The sequence below is a fragment of the Lissotriton vulgaris genome, chromosome 12, assembly GCF_964263255.1.
Source record: "Lissotriton vulgaris chromosome 12, aLisVul1.2, whole genome shotgun sequence".
NCBI lineage: Eukaryota > Metazoa > Chordata > Amphibia > Caudata > Salamandridae > Lissotriton > Lissotriton vulgaris.
The window spans coordinates 11,937,969-11,960,931 of NC_141700.1; the positions used below are offsets into that span (position 1 = coordinate 11,937,969).

At 51.3% G+C, this 22,963-nt stretch overlaps 1 protein-coding gene across 1 annotated transcript in view; it reads left to right on the plus strand.

Annotated features, from left to right (window-relative positions):
* The window catches only part of MED16 (mediator complex subunit 16), a 110,912-nt gene extending 97,240 nt beyond the window's left edge, over window positions 1-13,672 (plus strand). Inside the window, exons 13-15 of the mRNA XM_086946721.1 lie at window positions 1,856-2,072; window positions 2,892-2,975; window positions 12,839-13,672. Coding sequence (XP_086802847.1) covers window positions 1,856-2,072; window positions 2,892-2,975; window positions 12,839-12,965 — 428 coding nt within the window. The 3' untranslated portion in view covers window positions 12,966-13,672. The remainder of the gene's footprint in view (window positions 1-1,855; window positions 2,073-2,891; window positions 2,976-12,838) is intronic.
* Window positions 13,673-22,963: the final 9,291 nt, after the last annotated feature.

A 22,963-nucleotide genomic window follows, 5' to 3' on the forward strand; every position in this document is an offset into this window, starting at 1 on the left:
CCTCTGTCAGGGCGAGGTCAGCGGAGCGGAGGTTTATCTTCGGCACGTGGAAGGGTACTCTCTCGTTGAGATATTTGGGTCCAATGTTGAGGGATTTGTAGGCGTGGGTTAGGAGCTTGAAGGTGACCCTCTTCTCGACAGGGAGCCAGTGACGGTCTCGTAGGTGTTGAGTCATGTGTTTGTCGTGGAGTCCCGAGGACGAGTCTGGCTGCGGCATTCTGGATGGTCTTGAGTCTGTGAAGGAGAGATCTGTTGATTCCAGCGTATAGGGCTTTGCCGTAGTCCAGTCTGCTGGTTATGAGCACGTGGGTGACGGTCTTTTTGCAGACGGAGGGGGATCCATTTGAAGGTTTGCGGAGGATGTACAAGTAGTTTAAGCTAGAGGAAGCGACGGCGTTGACCTGGCGGTTCATGGAGACGGAAGATGCGAGGATGATGCGGTGGTTCCGTGCGTGGTCTGCAGGAGTGGGTGGGTTCCTGAGGGCGGAGGGCCACCAGGTGTTGTCCCAGGCAGAGGTGCAGGGTCCGAGGATGAGGACCTCGGTCTTCTCTGAGTTGAGCTTCAGGCAGCTGTCTCTCATCCAGGCTGCAACGTCCTTCATTCCTTCCTGGAAGCAGAGTCTGGTGTCTTCGGGATTCTTCGTGAGTGAGAGGATGAGCTGGGTGTCGTCGGCGTAGGAAACCATGCTGAGCCCATGTAGTCTGACGATGGCGGCGAGAGGGACCATGTAGATGTTGAAGAGCGTGGGGCTGAGTGATGAGCCCTGGGGCACTCCGCAGTTGATATCGGTGTGTTTGGAGAGGAAGGGAGGGAGTCTGATCCTCTGGGTTCTGCCGAAGAGAAAGGATCAGATCCAGTCGAGGGCGGCTCCTTGTATCCCAGCGTCGTGAAGTTTGGCTGCAAGGGTGTGATGAGAGACGGTGTCGAAGGCTGCAGAGAGATCAAGAAGGATGAGGGCCGCGGTGTGTACCTGGTCGAGTAGCATGCGGATGTCGTCTGTGGCGGCAAGGAGGGCGGTCTCGGTGCTGTGATTACTGCGAAATCCGGACTGGGAGGCGCCTAAGATGGAGTTCTCTTCGATGAAGGTGGTCAGTTGAGCGATCACTAGTCTCTCGGTGACTTTGGCTGCGAACGGGAGGCGAGAGATAGGCCGGTAGTTCTTCAGGTCCGTTGGGTTGGCCGTGGGCTTCTTGAGGAGGAGTTTAACCTCCGCCTGCTTCCAGTCGTCTGGGAAGATGCCGGATGTGAGGGAGGTGTGGATGGTGCGTCAAAGTTCGGGTGCGACAGCGGCCCTGTGGAATATGTGCGGTGGGCAGGGGTCCATGGGGGCGCCTGAGTGGGTTCTATTGCTTATCCTTCTCGATCATTCACTTCAAAATTAATGGAAAGACTTTGTGAAGGACGTTTAAGAACATAATTCTTGCTTATTTATAGTGGTTTTAAAAAAGTTTATACTTTTCTTCCATTATTTTAAAGTAAAGTAAATTTAATGGAATTGGCACTATAGTCTGTCTCAAGGCTACAGATTTCTACATTTTTGTCACATATTCGCCCTGGCCTTTCTGAAGTAAGCCAAAGATACTGTGAAAATGTAGTCTTGAAAGAACTGCATCGGTGTCCCCCCAAGTGGGCGGGACTTCAGTGCTTATGATCGCAATTGAGATTTCCCTGCAAGAGAACTAGGATTACAGGTAAGGAACAATTTCTTCCTAGCATGGGCTGTGTGATGCTGCTTTGTGTTTCTGGGGCACTCTGTGACTCCCCTGCTGCCTCTTGTGACCTTAGTCAAGTGAAGAATAATGTTGTGACTGTAGCTTGTCCTCACCTGTGTATATATCTGTTTCTATTACCCAGTTCGTGATGAGAATCACCCAATGGAGCCTGATGACACCCTCATCGACGAGTGCTGCCTCCTGCCTAGCCAGCTGCTCATCCCCAGCATTGACTGGCTGCCCATCAGTGACGGACTCATCAGCCGGTTGCAGAGCAAGCAGGCCCTGAAGCTGCAGTTCGGCAAGTCCCCCGGGCTCTTGAGTCACTCCGTGCCCTCTGCACTCGATGTCTTTTCCAGGTACGAGAGATGTGAGTTGTGGGGTCAGTGTAAAATGTACAGCAGACCTATCTACTTCTGGAGACCCGCAGGCTGTGCCTACTTACCGCTGTCAGCTGGTCATCCACCCGGTGTGATGGACTTTGCAATTCTACTCATTGTCAGTGGTTGAGCAGTCTCATCCTTGGCCTCAGGAGCTACAGTTCTTCTTTGTGCCACAGGAAGTGCTGACCTACCCACAATTATCAGTTCTGCAGGTTTATTCTCTGCAATGAGCACTCACACCTCCCCTTATTCACTGGCTCTGCAAGCTAACCTGCAGTTCTGCACCTCGCCCACCTATCCTTTGGCTGGCGTCACTGCAGTCATTCTGTCTGCCTGCGCAGAGGGGTACTGCGGGTACTCTGTTAGTGTCCTTGAGTCCTTCTGATTCCGCCTACGCTTGTCCACCCAAAACATCATTTATAAAACTAGATGGTTTTCCCGGCCCAGCCAGTAGATGGTAATGATGGTCCTTGTGTAAATCTACAGCATCCTCAAGCTACAGAATCCAAAGGGCACATTGGTGGTCCCTTGCTCCAGCACTTCAGATTCAGCTGCTCTACTCCTTGATTCAACAATTTATAAAACTTTAGAGAAGGACAAATGCACGTTTCCATAGGAATACTAGAATTGTTGCACTAGTGGAAAGGTGATGCATCCCCTCGATTTCCATGGCAGAAAGCCATCTTTGATGCGGAGCAGGGGTTGCACAATGAGGATCTTCCCAACCCTGCATCAGCACCATTTTGTTTGTCCGTTTCGCCATCCTAATATTCCTTTTCATTTTCTTCTTTGCAGGGCCCCCGGGCAGCCAAAGATTGACCACCTTCGGCGCCTCCATATCGGGGCATTTCCCACAGAGGAATGCAAATCATGCACCAGGTGAGGTCTTCACCCAGAGATTCCAAGACATTAAATGTCTCTTCATTCCCTGCTTCTTCCTATCGCTACTCCCTACAGACACAAGTTTGAAATTGCCTGGTGCACTGAAAGGACAGAGGTGTGCTTTTACTGGCAGCGAGGCACTGGTGTGATGGCAGAAGAGATGTGATTGTGTGTATGCAAGAGGTGCACTGGTGTGGGGGCAGGAGAGATATGACAGTGTGCATGTAAGAGGAGCACTGGAGTGGTGACTGGAGAGATATGACAGTGTGCATGTAAGAGGAGCACTGGAGTGGTGACGAGAGATATGACAGAGTGCATGTAAGAGGAGCACTGGAGTAGTGACGAGAGATATGACAGTGTGCATGTAAGAGGAGCACTGGAGTGGGGGCTGAAGAGATGTGACAGTGTGCATGTAAGAGGAGCACTGGAGTGGGGGCAGGATAGATGCGATAGTGTGCATGTAAGAGGAGCACTGGAGTGGTGACGAGAGATATGACAGTGTGCATGTAAGAGGAGCACTGGTGTAGTGACGAGAGATATGACAGTGTGCATGTAAGAGGAGCACTGGAGTGGGGGCTGAAGAGATGTGACAGTGTGCATGTAAGAGGAGCACTGGAGTGGGGGCAGGATAGATGCGATAGTGTGCATGTAAGAGGAGCACTGGAGTGGTGACGAGAGATATGACAGAGTGCATGTAAGAGGAGCACTGGAGTAGTGACGAGAGATATGACAGTGTGCATGTAAGAGGAGCACTGGAGTGGGGGCTGAAGAGATGTGACAGTGTGCATGTAAGAGGAGCACTGGAGTGGGGGCAGGATAGATGCGATAGTGTGCATGTAAGAGGAGCACTGGAGTGGTGACGAGAGATATGACAGTGTGCATGTAAGAGGAGCACTGGAGTGGTGACAAGAGATATGACAGTGTGCATGTAAGAGGAGCACTGGAGTGGTGACTGGAGAGATATGACAGAGTGCATGTAAGAGGAGCACTGGAGTGGTGACCGGAGAGATGTGACAGCATGCATGTAAGAGGAGCACTGGAGTGGGGGCAGACGAGATGTGATTGTGTGTATGCAAGAGGTGCACTTGTGTGATTTTGAAATATTTTAATATATTTTGTCTAACTTTGCTTTAAAAACGCATTCTTCAGCCCGCAGATCCAGATGGCGCTGGTGCAGAGTCGCGGTCGGTATATGCTTTGCTCATGCCTGGACTGTTTTTTGAACCAGAAGAAATTTTGGGTGTTGGAATGAAAATCTGTGCTGCTGCTCACAGGCAAAATTATGAATTATTACTAGCCGATTGTGCGTTTTGAAAAAACGGATCTATATATATTTGTTTATTATAGTCCAGTATTGGAACTTAAATTGATTCACACACTTTAATCATTTCTCGTTTCATGATTTGTTAGAAAGGGCACCTAAGAAAATTGCCCTCCCCAGGCCCACCAAGCAGATGGACTGTTTTTATATGATTTTAAGGAGCTTTCCCAAAAAAACGTAAGGTCCAAGCTATATTTGAGAAGAGGACTTGAAAGTCATGAAAAATCCGGCTACAGGCATCCCGGTTCTTCCACACCTGGACAAGAAATATAAAGCCCCTGTCTGACTGGCCAGCCAAAGCTGGACTCAGTAATTACGCAGTCAGCCCAGAGATGATCAAAGAACCCCTCCACTCCGATCTCTGCGCCTCCGGACAAGGAGGGCAGATGTTGGGATGTTATTGCCAGACATTTTTCATCAATGTCTGGGCTGACCGAATGGCCAATTCGCTGGCTGTTTTGGGGAGGTCTGATTGGCAGCTATGGGCTGACATCGCCCCATATTTAGATCAGCTTCCAGAAGAGGCTAAACAGAAGCAAAAAGATCTTGCAGGAGGGGGAGCACACATCTGCAGAGGTCATATACTGTGCCATGGATATCGCCACTACTACGTTTAGGCAGCTTTCAGGCTCTGCGGTACACAAAGGCGAGGTTGGCTCAAAGCTACCTCCTTTAGCCCGGAGGTATAGAGCAAAATCTTTCATCTTCCCTTTTGATGGAGAGGCCTTGTTCGGCAAGCATGTCGATGAAGCCCATTAGGCAATAAAGACTGACACAGAGACAGCTACATTGCTGGGGACTCCCCAATGTAAAATGTTGCAGTTTCGGGGCACCAGAAAGAGAGAGAGGTGATCTTGTACGTCTTTGCTTATGTAGTGCAACGCTGATATATTGTTCGTTTGCTTCGGAACGTCTAAGTTCTGTATCCTGGGGAGGAAAGTCTGCAAGCTCAGATGTACTGCCTTGAGCTCGAGAAGAACATTTGCAGAGAGGCTCCCTGGAAGAATACGCACACCCTATACACAACACTACTGCCTGGATTCCACTCCTCAAGGGGTTGTAGCGTAGGACAAACAGTTGTAAGACATCTTTTCCGGTAAAGGTGAGCTACCTCTTGCTTCCCCCCAACTTCTTATTAGTTCTGCACATTGCCTATAACATAATGTGTTTTCTGTCTTTACAGTATACTAAAATGTTTTCAGATGTTGAACAAGATAATATGTTCATTGCTATGCCTTTGTTTATTCTGTGGCAAAGGGATAGCTCTATACAGTTGTATCCCTGTCATCTCATAGTTCAGTGTGCCTCACTACTGCTTTCTACTCTGATTCAAGCATGTCATTCTATGAAAGTTCCAATACTGGAGTAAGAAAATAAGTTACTTACCTATAACTGTAGTTCACCATATTGGAATCTTTCATAGATTCGCAAGCGACCCACCCTCCCACCCTGAGAGGCTCACATTTTCCGTCTTTAAGTGATTCACTGGCACTCGTGTTTTTGAAAATGTGTGGGAATGGAACTCTCTCAGGAGTGTTCTAGAGAGCAGGGCAGCTTGATTAGCTGAAGTTTGGTCTCTTTTTTAAATAGACTGCGATAGGTTGCAAAATGAAAGGGCCAGGGGCCTTTATGTACTATCTTGAACATTGTATTGCTATTACATGGTACCGAGGACTCCCATCTCAATGACGGGGAATGATTTAAGCATGTGACTCTATGAAATCAGGTACTCCAATACTGGAGAACTACAGTTAAAGGTAAGTTACTTATTTTAATATATTGTAAGTTTCTCTAACTGGGATTTTTACATGGGCCTCAAAGCTGGCAGCCATCGTCCCCAATAATAGGGAGTCTGTCGCAGAGGCGTGAGGTTCATGGCTATTTGACTGACATTTTTCCAACTCTGAACGCAATTTTTTGTTCTTATTATTTTTCCTCTGTAATTAAACACAGAGTCTTTGTGATGCCCTTTGAAGAAACCTCTGGTAATGTAAAACTTGTAATGAATACAAAGCTGGCATCCAGCGCTGCATGGAGCTCTACTCTGGCTTTACTTGGTTAGTGGGGCATTGGTGTTCAGATGCCGAGAGGTCCCTGAACGAGATCAGCTTAGGGTATTGTACTTCAGTCCTACAAATGATCAGTATGGGGGAGGCCTCAGAGCACTTGTGCATTTTTGTTTACATAGCACTTCATATGGTTTAGTTTCTAAGCTCTTCAAAACAGATGTTTCTGTAACATGATTGTAGAATCTACTCTCTGGGTGTCTGAAAAGTATTGGAGAATGGTTTATCTGAAAGAGACACGTTAGTGATTCCTTACCTTAGAATATCCCCAGGCGTCAGACTGGATCTGGAAAATTATGCGTCGCAATACCCCTGCGCGCCGTCAGGCGTCGTGTGCGGCTCCGCGTCCGTCGTCAGCGTCGTTAGCGCCGGAATGACGTCGTCAGAGTACATAGACGCCGCCCATGAGCACTGACGTCAGTTCTTCTTTTTTCCGCGCCAGCTAGCGCAGATCCGGAGAAGCACTACCCCTTAGTCTTTTTTGACTAAACTTTTTGATCATTTCTTTTCTCGAGTCTTCGACTCCAACGGTGCCGGTAGGGATGCCCGGGTTTAAACCCTGTTCCAAGTGCGACCGACTGATGTCGGTTACCGACCCCCATCGCCGGTGCCTCAAGTGTTTAGACCAAGACGACCGCACCTGCTCCGACTGCCGGGCCCTGACGTCTAAAGTTCCCACAGGAGGTCGAGGGACGGGTCGCGGGGTCAGAGCCCTCGCAGCTCCGGGAATGGACATCGGTCGTCAGGCTCCAAGTCTTCAGGTAAGAGGCATGAGAGGTCGGAGAGACACCATCGTTCCTCCGACGCTCGCGCGATGCGGCCGGGGGTTCGGGTGACACCACCCACGCGGCTCCGACAGAGTCGCTGACGCTGCCGCCTGCCCCACACCTTCGGGTCCCTGGGCATGACGCGACGCCTGAGGAGGTCAAGCGGTACCTCATGGCCATGAAGTCCCTCCGGGTTCCGTGGCGCCTCCGGGCCCAACGGCCCCGGCTGGAGGACCTAGCGGGTCGGGTGCTTCGGCTCCGACGCCGTTGGGTGCTTTGGCCCCGGCGCCGCCGGCGACTTCGGTCCCGGCGCCACAGGCCCTCTCTGGATCCGCTTCCGGATCCAGGTTGTCGCCGGTCGACCTCACCGGCGCCGGCCCAGCGGGTGTTGCCCCCGGCACCTGCTATGGGCGCCGTCCCCGATCCTACCCTTGGTCGGGTTGCGGCGCCGAAGCGGCGCCGCTGGGCGCCACTACCGACGGCCTTTGGAGATTTCTATTTCCATGAACTGGCCCCATCCGCTGACCCTGAACTACAGGAGATTGGTGACGAGAGTGATTGGGAGGGGTCTGAGGACCCTCTGGCACGGGATTGCCAGTCTCAACAGGACTGGACATAGGAGCTTGGAGAGGCCAGTGGAATTGACACTTCGCCAGACACTGGATTTGTCTCCCCTCCAACAGTGGCTACGGAGGAGGGGGCTGCTTATAGTGTAGTGTTGACAAGGGCAGCCAAGGCCCTAAATCTTGAGCTCCCTGTCGCGGACGTGAGGACTAACCTCCTCACTGAGGTCCTTAAACCGCAGACAAGCTCCAGTGAGCCTCTGCTGCCATTTAATGAGGCCTTGTGTGACGTTCTTGTGGGCACTTGGTTCAAGCCCGCCACAGGTCCACCTGTGGATAGGAATGTGGCCAGACGCTACCGCCCGGCCCGGGCGACCCATGCTTTTTGTCCACCCATCCAACCCCTGAGAGCCTGGTCATCCAGGCCTCCACTTCCCAGACCGCATTCCAGACGGCCCGGCCCGATCGGGAATCCAAGAGGTACGAACAGTTTGGGAAGAAGGTGTTCTCGTCCCTCAGTTTGGGACTGCGGTCAGTCAATACTGCATGCCTCTTGGGCCGCTGCACCCACACCCTGTGGGACACGGTCGCGTAAGTGCTGCCACAATGTCCGGAGGAGGCCCGGGCTAAACTCGCTCAAGCCCTTGCGGAGGGTCGAAATGCAGCACGGTATTCCATCCAGTGTGGGCTGGATACAACGGACTCACTGGGCAGGGCGATGGCAACGACGGTGGCGGTTCGACGCCACGCCTGGTTGAGATCCGCCAACTTTTCGGCCGATGTCCAGGCTACCCTTCTGGATATGCCGTTTGATGGCCGTCGCCTCTTTGGCGAAAAGGAAGACCATGCGCTTGAGTGTTTTAAGGACTCCAGGGCTACGGCCAAGTCCTTGGGCCTCTCGGCCCCACACCAGCAAACGGGTGCCTTTCGCCCCTTTCGTGGCCAAGGAAGGGGCGCCCCCACACGTGCCGCCAGCCACGTGCCACAGAACGTTCAACAGCGTGGTGGCGGCCGTGGAAACCGCCGTAGCGGCGGTCGGGGACCACGGCGAGGCCAGCCCACACCTTCCCCCGCAGCACCTGCCTCAAAACCCTCCTAGTCCGTGTTTTCAGGCCCATGTGACGCCAGTGGGGGGGCAGGGTTCGCCATCACCTCTTCCACTGGCGCACTGTCACATCAGACAGGTGGGTGCTGCAAATCGTCCGAATGGGCTACTCCCTCCCCTTCGAGGCGACCCCTCCAGCCATGCCACCGCAATTCCACCGTGTGTCGGGGGATCACTTGCAACCTCTGCAAGAGGAAGTCACGGCCCTCTTGGCCAAGGGGGCCATCGAGCGCGTTCCTGGGCCAGAAGTAGGGTGTGGTTGTTACTCCCACTACTTTCTGGTACCCAAGAAGGACAAAGGGGGCATACACCCTATCTTGGACCTAAGGAATGTCAACGGCTTCCTCCGACAGGAGAAGTTCAAGATGCTGACTCTGGCTCAGGTCTTAGCTGCCCTGGACCCCGGAGACTGGATGGTAGCGTTGGACTTGCAGGACGCTTATTTTCACATCCCCGTCCTGCCGGCCCACCGGCGTTACCTTCGGTTCACGGTAGGCCACAAGCACTTTCAGTTTACCGTGCTCCCCTTCGGCCTTACCAGCGCCCTGCGGGTGTTCACGAAAGCGATGGCGGTGGTCGCAGCCCATCTGCGCAGGTTAGGGTTGTCAGTCTTCCCCTACCTCAACGACTGGTTGTTGAAGGCAGGCTCGCCCCAGACAGTCGTCGGCTACCTCCAGACTACGGCCGATCTCCTGCACCTGCTGGGGTTTTCCATCAACGTGCCGAAGTTGCACCTGTGTCCCTCCCAGAAGCTCCTCTTCATCGGAGCGGTTCTGGACTCGGCGCAGTTTCGGGTTTATCCTCCCGAGCAGCGGGTTCGGGATATTCAGGCTATGATTCTGATCTTTCAGCCTTTATCCTGAGTCTCGGTCAGGTTGACGCTGCGGCTTCTGAGGCTGATGGACTCCTGCATCCTTCTGGTGCATAACGCCCGGTGGCGGATGCGGGCTCTGCAGTGGGACCTGAAGTTTCAGTGGGCCCAGCATCAGGGCAACTTGTCCGACCATGTCTTGGGCACTGCAAAACAGTTGCAGTGATGGCTCACGGACCGCGATTGGGTCAGTGGCAGATCCCTCACCCTACCCCACCCGGAGCACGTAGTTGTGACGGACGCGTCCCTTCTGGGCTGGGGGGCCACATTGGAGAGACGGAGATGAGAGGCCTCTGGTCTCCGGCGAAGTCCCGGCTCCACATCAACCTTCTGGAGCTGCAGGCGATCTGTCTTACCCTGAAGGCAATTCTCCCCTCTGTCCGGGGGAGTGTAGTGCAGGTGTTTCCCCGGACAACACCACCGCCATGTGGTACTGCAACAAACAGGGCGGGGTGGGGTCGTGGACCCTATGCCAGGAGGCTCTGCGCCTCTGGCAGTGGCTGGAACATCAGGGCGTGACCCTGGTGGTTCAACACCTGGTGGGTTCCCTGAACGCCAGGGCGGACGAACTCAGCCGCCGGTGCATGTCGGATCACGAATGGCGTCTGAACTCTGACGTGGCGCAAGGCCTCTTTCAGCAGTGGGGAGAGCCTTGGTTAGATCTATTTACCACAGAAGAGAACGCGCAATGTCATCCGTTCTGCGCGTTGGAGTTTCCAAGGCGCTGCTCGCTCGGAGACGCTTTTTGTCGCGAGTGGAGTTGCGGTCTATTGTACGCCTTTCCGCCTATACCACTTCTGCCCAGAGTGCTGAAGAAGATCAGGCGCGATCGGGCCCAGGTTATCCTTGTGGCTCCGGACTGGGCACGAAGATACTGGTATCCCGAGCTACTCAGCATGTCAGTCGATCCCCCGATTTGTCTGCCTCTTCGGGAGGACCTTTGTCGCAGCAGCAGGGGACGGTCCTCCACCCGAACCTGTTCAGTCTCCACCTACGAGCTTGGAGTTTGAGCGGCGACAGTTGAGGCCATTTGACTTGCCTCCCGAAGTCTGTAATGTCATTCTGGCAGCCAGGCGTCCCTCCACTAAGTCGGTATACGCCTGCAGGTGGAACAGATTTGTGGCATGGTGCACAACAAAGGCTGTGGATCCACTCTCTGCACCCCTTTCTGAGGTTCTCCTCTTCCTTTTTCTCTTGCCCAGCAGGGCTCTGCTCTGGGCACTCTCAAGGGCTACCTTTCTGCCCTGTCCGCCTTCTTAAGGCTACCTGATCAGCCATCTTTGTTCAAGTCCCCGATTGTAAATAGGTTTTTGAAGGGCATCACACACATGTTTCCTCCTGTTCCTTTCGTGATGCCCCAGTGGGACTTGAATCTTGTGCTTACCTACCTAATGTGCTCCCTTTGAGCCACTTCATTACTGTCCTCTTCGCCTTCTTACTCTGAAGACTGGTTGCCGTCACCTCTGCCAGCAAAGTGATTGAGCTCCAGCCTCTTTCTTCTACACCTCCTTTCCTCTCTGTTCATCCGGACAAGGTTGTGTTGTGGACAAGACCTTCTTTCCTGATCAAGGTTGTCACGGCCTTCCACATTGGGCAATCTATCACCTTGCCCACCTTCTTTCCGCCTCCGCATCCCTCGAAAGAGGAAGAGAGGCTCCACCGTCTGGACCCAAAACGTGCGCTCTCTTACTATCTGGATCGCACACGCCAGTTCCGGGTGGATGACCAACTCTTTGTTGGTTACGTGGGCGCTAAGAAGGGAAAGGCGGTGCACAAGCGGACCATCTCGCGGTGGCTCATCTTGTGTATGCAGGCGTGATACTCCTTGGCTAAGAAGGAACCCCCTGTTGGACTGAGGGCTCATTCCACTCGGGCCACGGCGACTACCACTGCCCTGGGCCGAGGAGTGCCCTTGCAGGACATTTGCCGGGCAGCTTCTTGGGCCTCGCTGCACACGTTGGCAAGACACTATTGCCTGGACAGCCAAGTCCGGAGGGATGCCTTCTTTGGCCGTTCCGTCCTCCAGGACCTTCTCGTGTGATTATTGGTTTGCAGACCCACCACCGGGTTGGTATTGCTGGGGTATCTATTCTAAGGTAAGGAATCCATCACTAATGTGTCTCTTTCAGATGCACAAGTTACTACTTGTGAAACGATATATCTGTAAGAGACATTAGTTAGTGATAGATTCCTTACCGACGCACCCATCCTCCCCGTTCTGCGAACCGATATCTAGGGTTAAGGTCATGCCCTTTCAGGGCCCTAGTTTCATGGCACCAGTGTTGGTTCTATTATGGCTCTGCGTATCTGGCGTGGAAAAGCTGTGTATCAGAACTGACGTCAGCGCGCATGGGCGGCGTCTATGTATTCCGAGGATGTCATTCCGGCGCAAACGACGCCGACGACGGACACGGAGCCGCGGACGACGCCTGCCGGCGCGCAGAGTATTGGTATGCAAAATTTTCCAGATCCAGTCAGACACCTGGGGATATTCTAAGGTAAGGAGTCTATCACTAACTAATGTCTCTTACAGATATATCGTTACACAAGTAGTAACTTGTGCAATAGTGTCATGGATGGGGTTAGAGAGCTTTAATTTACATTAATTATTGATGTGGGACTTAGTTTGTGCCGCTAGGTCTTCTGTAAGTTGTAGTTGCGCGAGATCTTTGAGTGTCAGACACAGCAGAAGTTGGTTGTGGTTCTTTGAAGCCTATTTGGGGCGTCTGGTTTGTTCTTGCCATGATTCTCTCTAGACTGAAGATGTGAATGCGTCTGATTTTGACTGGGATAGGGTTCAAATATTTTTGTGATTTTGGGATTTTTTAAAAAAAAGAGATTTTGGGATTTTTTAAATGTAGGCTGTACCCTTTATGGTTCGGTACATCAAGATGTCCAGAGAGGGATCAGATATTGCTTGGGCTGGTGGCGTTGAGTCTTTTCTGGGATTCGTCTGAAGAGGATCTTCATGTGGCCAGAAATTGTTGTGGTTTCTTAATGGGTTAGTCCGACACGAGGTCTGTGAATGATGGCTGGCGAAGTTTCTGTGTAGACCTCTCCTTTCAGACTCAGGATTTTAAATGGTGCTCAGACTGGATTGAACTTTGCCTGTGTTTACTGGTTTGCGGATGTAATCGTTCTGAGCCTTTTGCTTGTCCCTCTTTCAGGTGTGGCTGTGTGACCATGCTCAAGTCTCCCAACAAGATTACCGCTGTGAAGCAGTGGGAGCAACGCTGGATCAAGAACTGCCTGTGCGGGGGCCTGTGGCGAAGGATGCCCCTTGCCTGCTCGTGATTATCCACAGTGGGAATTAAGGAACACACAGTTGGTAGATGGAGCACTGTAGCACTCTTCCAACCTCTCATTCCATTTTATGAAAGAACAAATGCTATGGGTAACAGTGAAGCAGCTACTCCGGTTAGTACACACTTGGGGAAGCCCTCGGAAACCTCCGAGCCCTGTGTTCATCTAGGTACGAGTCTGCATAAGTCTGCACTGAGGGCTGTGAGTGCCATCTGTCAATGATGAACTGTAGTAACTGCAGAGGAGTTATCACGTAGCTATGTCTCGGAGCCTTAGTTTTGAGTGCACACTCCGGCTATAACTGCATCATGGCTGAGGAATCTGCATATGTTGTCCTGCAAGAACCGTGGGAGCCTGATTGTTGCTCTCTGCTTGCAAGGTCCTGTGGAAAGATGAGATTTGAAGCTGGAACCAGACATTTTTTTAATCCAGCCTGCCAATGTCTTGTGAAACATGCACAAGAGAGCTTAAAGTGTAGGGAACCCTGGAACGTCCATGGAACTGGGGATTTACTTGTTGAAGGCGAGAGTCTCCAAATGGGCTTTAAAGTGCTTTGTAGGGTGAAGATTGGCTTTAACCTACACGTTTGGTAGTTGATAATTTATGCACTAAAACCAGTGACATTTTTGGTATTGATGGATCGCTGTGTATCTGCTTATTTAATTGAGGGGAAAATATTCATAAACTTGTATTGCTTATTTGTTTGTGTTTATGTTTGAAAACAACCAGAAGTCATAAATTGATAGGGCATAAGGTTGTGTGTGTCCTTTTCAGTCAAGCTATTGAACACTTCAGTGACTAGGCCTATCCACATAAGCATGCACGATAGGTATAGGCGTGCTTCAGCCACCTTAATCTGATTGATAGAACGTACACCAGGTGTGAATGATTCCTTGACGAGATTGGGGGTTTTGAGATGCGACGATGAAGAGTCTGGCTGTGAAGGTTTCCCAATGCTACACTGAGACCTACATCTCGGTCATGCGAGTACCGCAGGTGCATGAATTGAAGGCAGAACCGTGGCTCTTCATTCATGCACAAAGAACCATTCTTTAATATGGTCATTTGTCAATTGCAGCACCAAAATCACTACATTATAGTGTGTTAATTTGCCATATAAAGTGCTGAGGGGAGATCTACATATGTGGAATGTAATCTCTTCTCTTTTCTCTTCTCTTCTCTTCTCTTCTCTTCTCTTCTCTTCTCTTCTCTTCTCTTCTCTTCTCTTCTCTTCTCTTCTCTTCTCTTCTCTTCTCTTCTCTTCTCTTCTCTTCTCTTCTCTTCTCTTCTCTTCTCTTCTCTTCTCTTCTCTTCTCTTCTCTTCTCTTCTCTTCTCTTCTCTCCCCCTTCCCCTTCCCCTTCCCCTTCCTTGAGCAACAACCACAATCCCTGTCAGGATGATTCACAAAAGTCACTAAATTAACCTGTGCTCGTCCCTCTGGTAGCTTGGCACAAAAACAGTTAGGCATTACTTGGAAGCAATGTGTAAAGTATTTTGCAGCTCACACGTGGTAAAAAAAATGAAAAACACAATAATAAACTCCATTTAGAAGAGCAGAGTACATTTTAATGAATATAATGAACAAGAGTTTTAAACTTTTTAAAGATTTTATTGCAAAAAAAGTTCTGTTCATTGTGTACAGTTTGCTAGTAGTTAATTACTTTGCCTAGTTGTATGTTTTTCTAATCGCAGCACAACATCTTCATAATAGACTACGCTAGTTTCAATAAATATTGTAAACTTTTTTGACCCTGTGATCTCCGTGGAACCCGGACTCCACATCAACCTATCGGAGCTCCGGGCGATCCGGCTTGCATTAAGGGCTTTGCTGCAATTCCATTTAGAGAAGGCTAGTGCAGGTGTTCATGGATAACACAACTGCCATGTCGTACTGCAACAAACAGGGTGGGTTCGTGGACCCTTTGGCGAGAGACCCTGCGTCTCTGGACATGGTTTGAACGTCCGAGCATATCCATAGCGGTTCAACACCAGTTCGGTTCTCTGAACGCCAGAGCAGCAAACTCTCCAATCTTGAATATCTGGTGGATCACAAGTGGCATCTTCATCCGGAAGTGGTGTAAGTTCTCTTTCAGCAGTGGGGAGCGCCTCGGTTAGATCCGTTCGCCCCCGCTGAGAACGTGCAGTGTTAGCAGTTTTGCGCGCTGGAGTTTCCAAGTGTCTCTTGCTTGGAGATTCTTTTCTTCTCGCGTGAAGCTCATGCCTCCTGTACTCCTTTCAGCCCATACCACTCCTGCCCAGATTTCTCAAAGATCAGGAACGACTGGTCCCATGTCATTTTTGTGGCTCTGGACTGCGCTTGGAGAGTTGGGTATCCTGAGCTTTTGAGTGTGCCCAACGGTCCTCCAATCAAGCTGTCCCTCCTGGAGGTTCATCTGTCGCAGCAGCTGAACCTGTAAATGGTTTACTCTCTTGCTTGAAAATTGAGCTGCAACAGTGGACAGTTTTTGACCTTCCACCCAAAGTCTGCAATGTTAGCTTGGCAGCCAGGCGTCCCTCTACCAGGACAGAATAAACCTGCAGTTTACGCAAGTTTGTGGCATGATGTGCTGAGAAACAGGTTGACCCTCTTTCTGCGCCCTTTCTCAAGTCCTTCTATTTATCCTTTGTCTAGTCCATAAGGGCTCTGCTTTGGTCACATGAAGGAGCTATGTTTCTGCCATCTCAGCTTTTCTGCGGTTGCCAGATCAGCCTTCCCTGTTTCAAATCCCCTATTGTAAATAGGTTTTTGAAAGGTCTGCAAAACGTTTCCACCTTCTCTTCATCATGCCTCAGTGGGACATCAATCAAAAATTCACCTTTTTGATGTGCACTTCCGTTGTGCCACTGTGCAACTGTCCTCTCAGGCCCCTTACCATCAAGATGGCCTTCCCAGTGGCAATAACACCTGCCCGGAGGGTCAGTGAGCTTCAGGCGTTCTCATCTAAGTCTCCATACCTGAACATCTACCCAGGAAATCTGAATCTTCGCACTAGAACTTCCTTTGTGATGAAAGTTGTCACTCCCTTTCATGTAGGTCAGTCGATCACCCTGCCTACCTTTTACGCTCTGCCACATCCCTCTAAGCAAGAGTAGCAACTCCACTGACTGTAACCCAAAAAAAGCGCTCGTCTACGTTGGCCGACCAAGAGAATCCTGGTGGACAACCAACTGTTTGTGCAGTATGTTGGAGCGAAGAAGGGTAAGGCTGTCCATAAACGGACCATCTGCCGATAGAGCGTGCTCTGCATTAAAATATGCTACTCATTGGCCAGGAAGCAACCAAGGGCTTGCATGCTCAGTCCATCAGAGCCACACTTCATTACCATGCAGATGGACACCTGCCAGGCAGCAACGTGGGCACCTGCCAGGCAGCAACTTGCACAACTTCACCAAGCACTACTACCTAGACAGTCTGGTCCGCTGGGATGGGCATCTTGCTTGTGAAGTCCTGCAGGACTTTTTAGTGTGAAACAGTTTTGCAGAACCACCTCCGGGAGGTATAGTTTGGATAAATATTCTAAGGTAAGGAATCCTCTTCTTGAAATCTCTATAGTATGAACAAGTTACATATCTTCGGGAACTCTTTATCTGATAGAGACTCTATCTAGCCCCAGATTCCTTACCAACCCACTCATCCTCCACGCTATGCGAACGGATTTCTAGGGACAGGGCTGTCCCCTTTCAGGACCCTAGTTTTCCACACCAGTGGTCCGTGTTCTTCGCTGCTCTGCATGTGTAGACAGTTGTGAAAAGAAACTTATGTTAGCGCACTAGGGTGGCACCAATATAGGCACTGTGCACATCCCTTCCGGCTCTGATGACGCAGACGATGCCACGCAGAGCTGAATGGCGCCACCTACTCTTGCGCAGGGGTGCTGCTCATGAAATATTTCCAGATACAGTCTGATGCCTGGGGATAATTCAAAGGTAAGGAATCTGCAGCTACAGTCTCTACCAGATAAGGCATTAGCAAAGGGAAGTAACTTGTTCTTCAGATTCTTCTGTTTATTCATTCTCTTTTCCAACGAGGCTCATGCTTTGGGCACCTTTAAAAGACTATCTTTCTGTCATCTCTGTATTTCTACAGTTGACAGATCAGCCATCCCTTTTCAAGTCCCCTATTGTACATAGGTTTCTGGAAGGTCTCCAACACGTGTTCCCACCTTCATCATGCCTCAGTGGAACATACATTTTTTCTAACTTTCCTGATGTGCGATCCTTATATAATACATCACATTTCCTCACAGCCAAGCACTGAATATTTGCACAGCCTGACCCCTCGAGTGCCATTGTGCCCCATAGGTACGGAGGAACCTGTTCTGGATTGCCACCTGCAGATCCGCCCTCGGTACCAATCGGGCCACATGGATCTGGTGTTGGATACAGAGCTGCTCCACCCACGAGATTGCGACTTTCCACGGAGCCTGATCCAGTGTCGTCTTTACCAATGCCCTGTGCTTGCGCCAACCTCATCATCAATCCCGACTCCAATACGGGCCTTGATCGACATCGCCTGGTACCATGGCTTCCGAGTCTGGCCAGTGGCTTTTTTTTAATAGGCCTAGCTGGGGAGGATGATTACGAGGGGCCCCAGACCCTTATGGAATCCACCACCCTCTTGACAAACCAGAGGACAACTGGTATGAGGATCTCGATGATGCCAGTGGATTGGACACCTCACCAGATGCTGGCCTGGTCTCTCCTTATACCACGGTTTTGTGGGAGGGAACTTCTTTTGGAATGATGGTGCGGAGGACAGCTGAGGTCCTGGACCTTATGCGGCCCTCTGTGGCAGTCAAGACAAATGTTGACAGACTACGTATGTGCAGATTTTTTAATATTAGCCTTTTAGGCCGGGCAAAAATGTCTCTTGAGCTGTTGAACCCAAATCAAGTCTGGGAAAGGAGATGATTCGTGAAGTATTGCCTTGGGCGCACAAGTCATGTCCAGCAGTCGGGTGGGCGCTTTCCCTTCCCTTCCACTCCACTGGATAGGGAATCAAAAAGGTCAGACACCTTTGGCAAGAAGATGTTCTCCTTTCCCAGCCTAGCGCTGCAGTCTGTGAACACAGTGTGCTTTTTGGGCCAATACACCCACACTATGTTGATTTTGGTTGCACAAATGCTGCCCATGGCCTCGGAGGAGGCCTGAGCCGTACTCACCCAAGTTATTGCTGATGTGCGAGATGCAGCAAAATTCAACATCATACGTGGACTGGATGCATCGACTTGCTTGGCAGAGCGAATGTAATGCCTGTGACACTCAGACGCCACACATGGTTGAGAGCCACTGATTTTTTCAGGTGCTATCCAGGCTTCCCTCAAGGACATGCCCTTTGATGGCTCTCTCCTTTTTGATAAAAATGGAGACTCTGATCTTGAGCACTTTAAAGACAGCAGACCTACACCAGGTCTTTTGGGCCTATCCATTGGGCCACGTCAACACCAGTTTGCCTTTCACCCCTTCCATGGCTACAGTAGGGGTACCAACGTCATCCTTTCCCACCCAGCCACAAAGACCAACATGTTTCCCAGCCATTTTGTGGCAGTGTACGTGGTTCCCACAGATCACGTGGAGCTACCAGCCAGAAGTCAGTCTATTCTGCTACCCCTCCTGCAGCCGCAGCCTCCAAACCCATTTTAATTTGCCCTCATACCAGCACAGGCACCCATTGAGAGGCAGAATTCGCCATCACCTGCCCCTCTAGCAATTAATTAACCTTGGATAAGTGGGTTTCTAAAATCGTCCAGATGTTTCACCCTTTCCCTTTTCTGGAGCCGCCCATGCCACCTCCTCATGACCGGTTGACGGCGGACCATCTCTCCTTGCGCTGTCGGGCAGTGTTGGGTCTTTTGGCCAAAAGGGTCATCAGCGAGTCCAGGATATTTGGACTTCGATTTAGATGCTTCAGCCTCTATCCTAGATTTCGGTGAGCCTGACTCGGAGGCTGTTGGGCCTCATGGCCTCCTGCATGCTGTTAGTGACACATGCCCGTAGGCATACGCAGCCTCTGCAATGGGACCTGAAGTCCCAGTGGGCACAACACCAGGGAAATCTCTCCGACCTGGGCCAGATCTTGGTGGGAAATGCAAAAGATCTGCGGTGGTGGCTAACAAACCATGATTGGGTAAGTTTCAGACCCCTTCCCCAACCAGAGCGGACTGTAGTGACAGATGAGTCACTCCTGGGCTGGGGCAGCCACCTGGGAGAGGTGGAATTCAGAGGTCCAGCGGCATCTGGGCACCACATCACCTTGTGGGAGTTACGGCCAATACCACTGTCATTAAAAGCCTTTCTTTCTTTGGCCAGGGAAAGGCTGGTGCAGGTGTACATGGACTCCATATCCACGTGGTACTGCAGCAATCAGGTGGGGTTGTGGACCCTGTGTCAAGAGGCCCTTCGTCATCGGACATGGATGGAATGTCACTTCATTACCCTGGTGGTTATATGTTATGTTATGTTATGTTATGCGTTTTTATTTGGCGCACAGATGCTCCAGCTAAGGAGCGTCCTGGCGCCCGACAAGGCAGCTGCACAACACAACTAAACAAAAAAAACAAACATATGTATACCTGGTGTGCTGTTTGAACGCCAGTGGCCGAAGTCCGCTGTCGATGCCTAGCAGCTCACAAGTGGTGTCTCCATCCGTCCGGAGGTGGTGCACGGTCCGAAGGAGAACCTTGGTTATATCTGTTTGCCACCACCGAGAACGCACAATAACGGCTCTTCCGGCCTAAAGTCATTCATGTGGTTCTGGACTGGGCACTGCAAGTTTGGTATCCCGAACTCCTGAGCATTAGCATCTGTTCTCGAGTAGCCTGTCCCTTTGGGAGGATCTTCTGCCGCAGCAACAGGGCAGGGCCTTGCACCCGAACCTGCACAACCTTTGAAGCCTTTGACCTTCCTTCCGAAGTCTGTGATGTTATTTTGGCCTCCACCAAGACCGTATACACCTGCTTATGGTACAAATTTGATGCATGGTGTACATCCAAGAACACCGACCCTCTTTCTGCATCCTTATCCCAAGTTTTTTTTTTGGAAAACCTTTATTGAACAGTATGTGCAGACAAATACGGGCCTACAACCCTCAGGCCGGCCTCGACAATAATGGTCACATCAGCAAGTAATGGCAACCCCCAGCGGCAAAGCGATAGAACCACATATACGTCAAGTCACGTCCAACGAAGTCATGCCGCTAGGCAACAGGATGATGAGGTTTAATTTTAAAATAAAGATCCAAAATGAGTCCATAGCAACAGGTCCGGAAGGAGATGAATCGGGGCAATGCAGTTAGGACTTATGCAGGGCAGCAATCTCAAGGAGGAATAGCAAACATTATCCAGTAGGCAAGCGATCGCACTCAATGGAATCAGGATAGTTAAAAGCATAGCAAATGGCGATCTCAAAACGCTACCCAAAAGCACCCACTCCACCCACAGACCCAAGAAAGAAGTGATGAAAGAGCTAGCCAGAAGAATAAGTGCAGGAAGAAAAAGAGAGGAAGGGAGAAGAAAGAAAGGAAAATGAGGCCCATAGAAAGAAAAAACCAACAAGAAGATATACCCCCCACCCTACACACATGCAGAGGCTACGGCCTACCCCCCCCCTAGCAGAGTGTCTGTCGCCCCAAAAGAGTACCCGAAATATAGACGAAGATAAAGAGAAAAATAAGGAAAAGAATAAAATGTCACGGTTGATCGGAGGAGGGCCAAGGATTAATGTAAGCAAAACATAATCGATACCTGCGGCCACCCAACCCCCGGCCCCAACCTAACACCCATACAACTTGTACCTCCAGCAATCACAAGTCCCAGTCTCAGTCTTATATGTCCCGGTGTGCAGCAAGAAAGTCCCCATCCTCAGCCTTGTCCCCTTCGAATCTGTAGTCCAATCGAAACTAGTCGCAGCGCAGCCAGTATGGACGAAATGGACCACCTTGGAGACCATCGTGAAAGTTGGGGTGCAGGAGACAAGGCAAACTGGATCGTTGCTTGACTGTAAAGAACCAGAGGACGTACCATCGCTAATCCACGGCTAGAGCTCCAGGGGGCAGAACGGTATATAGGTTCCAAGATAGCAGCCGGCCGGTGCACAGAGAGCAAGTCCAGGAGGGCGCTCGGCAACATGGCACCCATGAACAAAAGAGATGGGCGAGGCGGCGACGGGGACCCGAGCCCCGGCAGCACAAGAGAGGCAACGTCGTCAGACTCCTCCAGAAAAGGACCGAGGAGTACCGCAGCGGGTCCCGGGACACGTCCCTCCGCCACCGATCCGCACCCCAATTCGGGCAATCCGCCGACAGTCGGCTCAGGATATGGCTTAACGCACCACTCTGGAGAGTCATCTTGGCCAGCCAACAGGGCCCCATCGAGCTGGGCCCCCAAATCGGTAGCAAAAGCACGAAAGGCCAATCTCAGGTCCCCCAGTGCCGCCAGGATGTCACAGAGCCTCAGCGGAGGATAGAGAACGGAGGGTGCTGCTGCGTCCGCCATCTTGGGTAATCTGCCATGGAGCGCCCTCGGGATCGAGCCCCCGGCATCAGCCATCGGCATCAGGCAATCCATGAAACCTCTGTGAGGCCCCGGTGGTGCAGAAAACGTGAAGGCAGCCGAATATGGAGAGGCAGGAATGCTAGGAGCAACTGTGGTGCTGGGAGACCCACCGGCAGGAGCAGGGCGCCTATTGCAGAAGATGGCGACCGCTGCTACAAACTGCAACAAAGAAACAATCCCGGACCCTCGCTGCCGGGCCGGGATACATGAAGCAGGAGCCGGCAACAATGTTGCGATCGAATCGCGCTGGGCTGCTGGCAAGGAGGAGGCTGCTACGAAAATTACACCAGCGCCGAGCTCCGAGGCCGGTGCCCCAGCTCCTCCCTCTCCTCCGCGGCCGCCGCTGTCGCGATGGTCTCCGGCCGTCCCCACTAACAATGGCCCGGCCGCTCCCTCTGCTGAAGGCCGGAGTGGTGACCGGGGTGGAACTCCTCCCTGGCAGCTCCGTTTCGGACTGGGGACACTGCGACGTGGTCAGGAGAGCAGCGCCGGGAAACGTGTTGCCAGGAGGCACAGGATTTCGAGCAGGATCTCAGCGAAGGGCGCCAGGGCCGACGGAGCCGAGGAGCTAGGCGGCCATCTCGGCTGCAGGCTAGGCTCCTCCCCTTATCCCAAGTTTTATTGTTTGTTCTTTCTCTGGCCCAACAGGGCTCTTATCTGAATACAGTTAAAGTTTACCTGTTAGCAATTTTGGCATTCTTGTGGTTTGCGGAATAACCATCTTTGTTCAAGTCACTTATTGTGACTCGATTTCTCAAGGGACTCCGTCTGCTTCCTCCAAGACAATTCATTCTGCCCTAATGGGACTTCAATCTGGTCTTAACATTTATAACGTGGGCACCCTTAGAGCCGCTGCACCGCTGTTTACTTCATTTGCACGCTATTAATGTGGCTTTTCTGGTGGCCATAGCATCAGCCATAAGGGTCAGCAAACTGCAAGCACTCCCCGTGCACCCTTCCTACACACTATCCAGACAAACTGGTTTTAAGAACCCGTGCCTCCTTGCTTCCGAAGGTGGCGAAGGTGCCTGGAGCCAAAAAGAGCATAGTCCTTCTACATTGATTATACTAAAGAGCTGGGGTGGACGATCGACTTTTCGTTGGGTACGTGGGGGTGAAGAAGGTAAAGGCTGTGCTGAAACAGACCATCACACAATGGATAGTGCTTTGCATAAAAATCTGATGCACATTTGCCAAAAAGCAATCCCCTGAGGGCTTGCATGCTCATTCCTCCAGAGCCAAGGTTTCCTCCATGCCTTCGCTCGTGGAGTACCTATCCTGGACTTCTGTCAGGCTGCAAGTAGGCGTCTTTTGCACAAGTTCACTGTGCGCTACTTCCTGTACAGTCCGATCCTTTTGTGACAGGCACTTTGCCTGTTTGGTCCTGCAGGACATTTTGGTTTAATCAGTTTGCAGACCCGCCTCCAGGGAGGTAT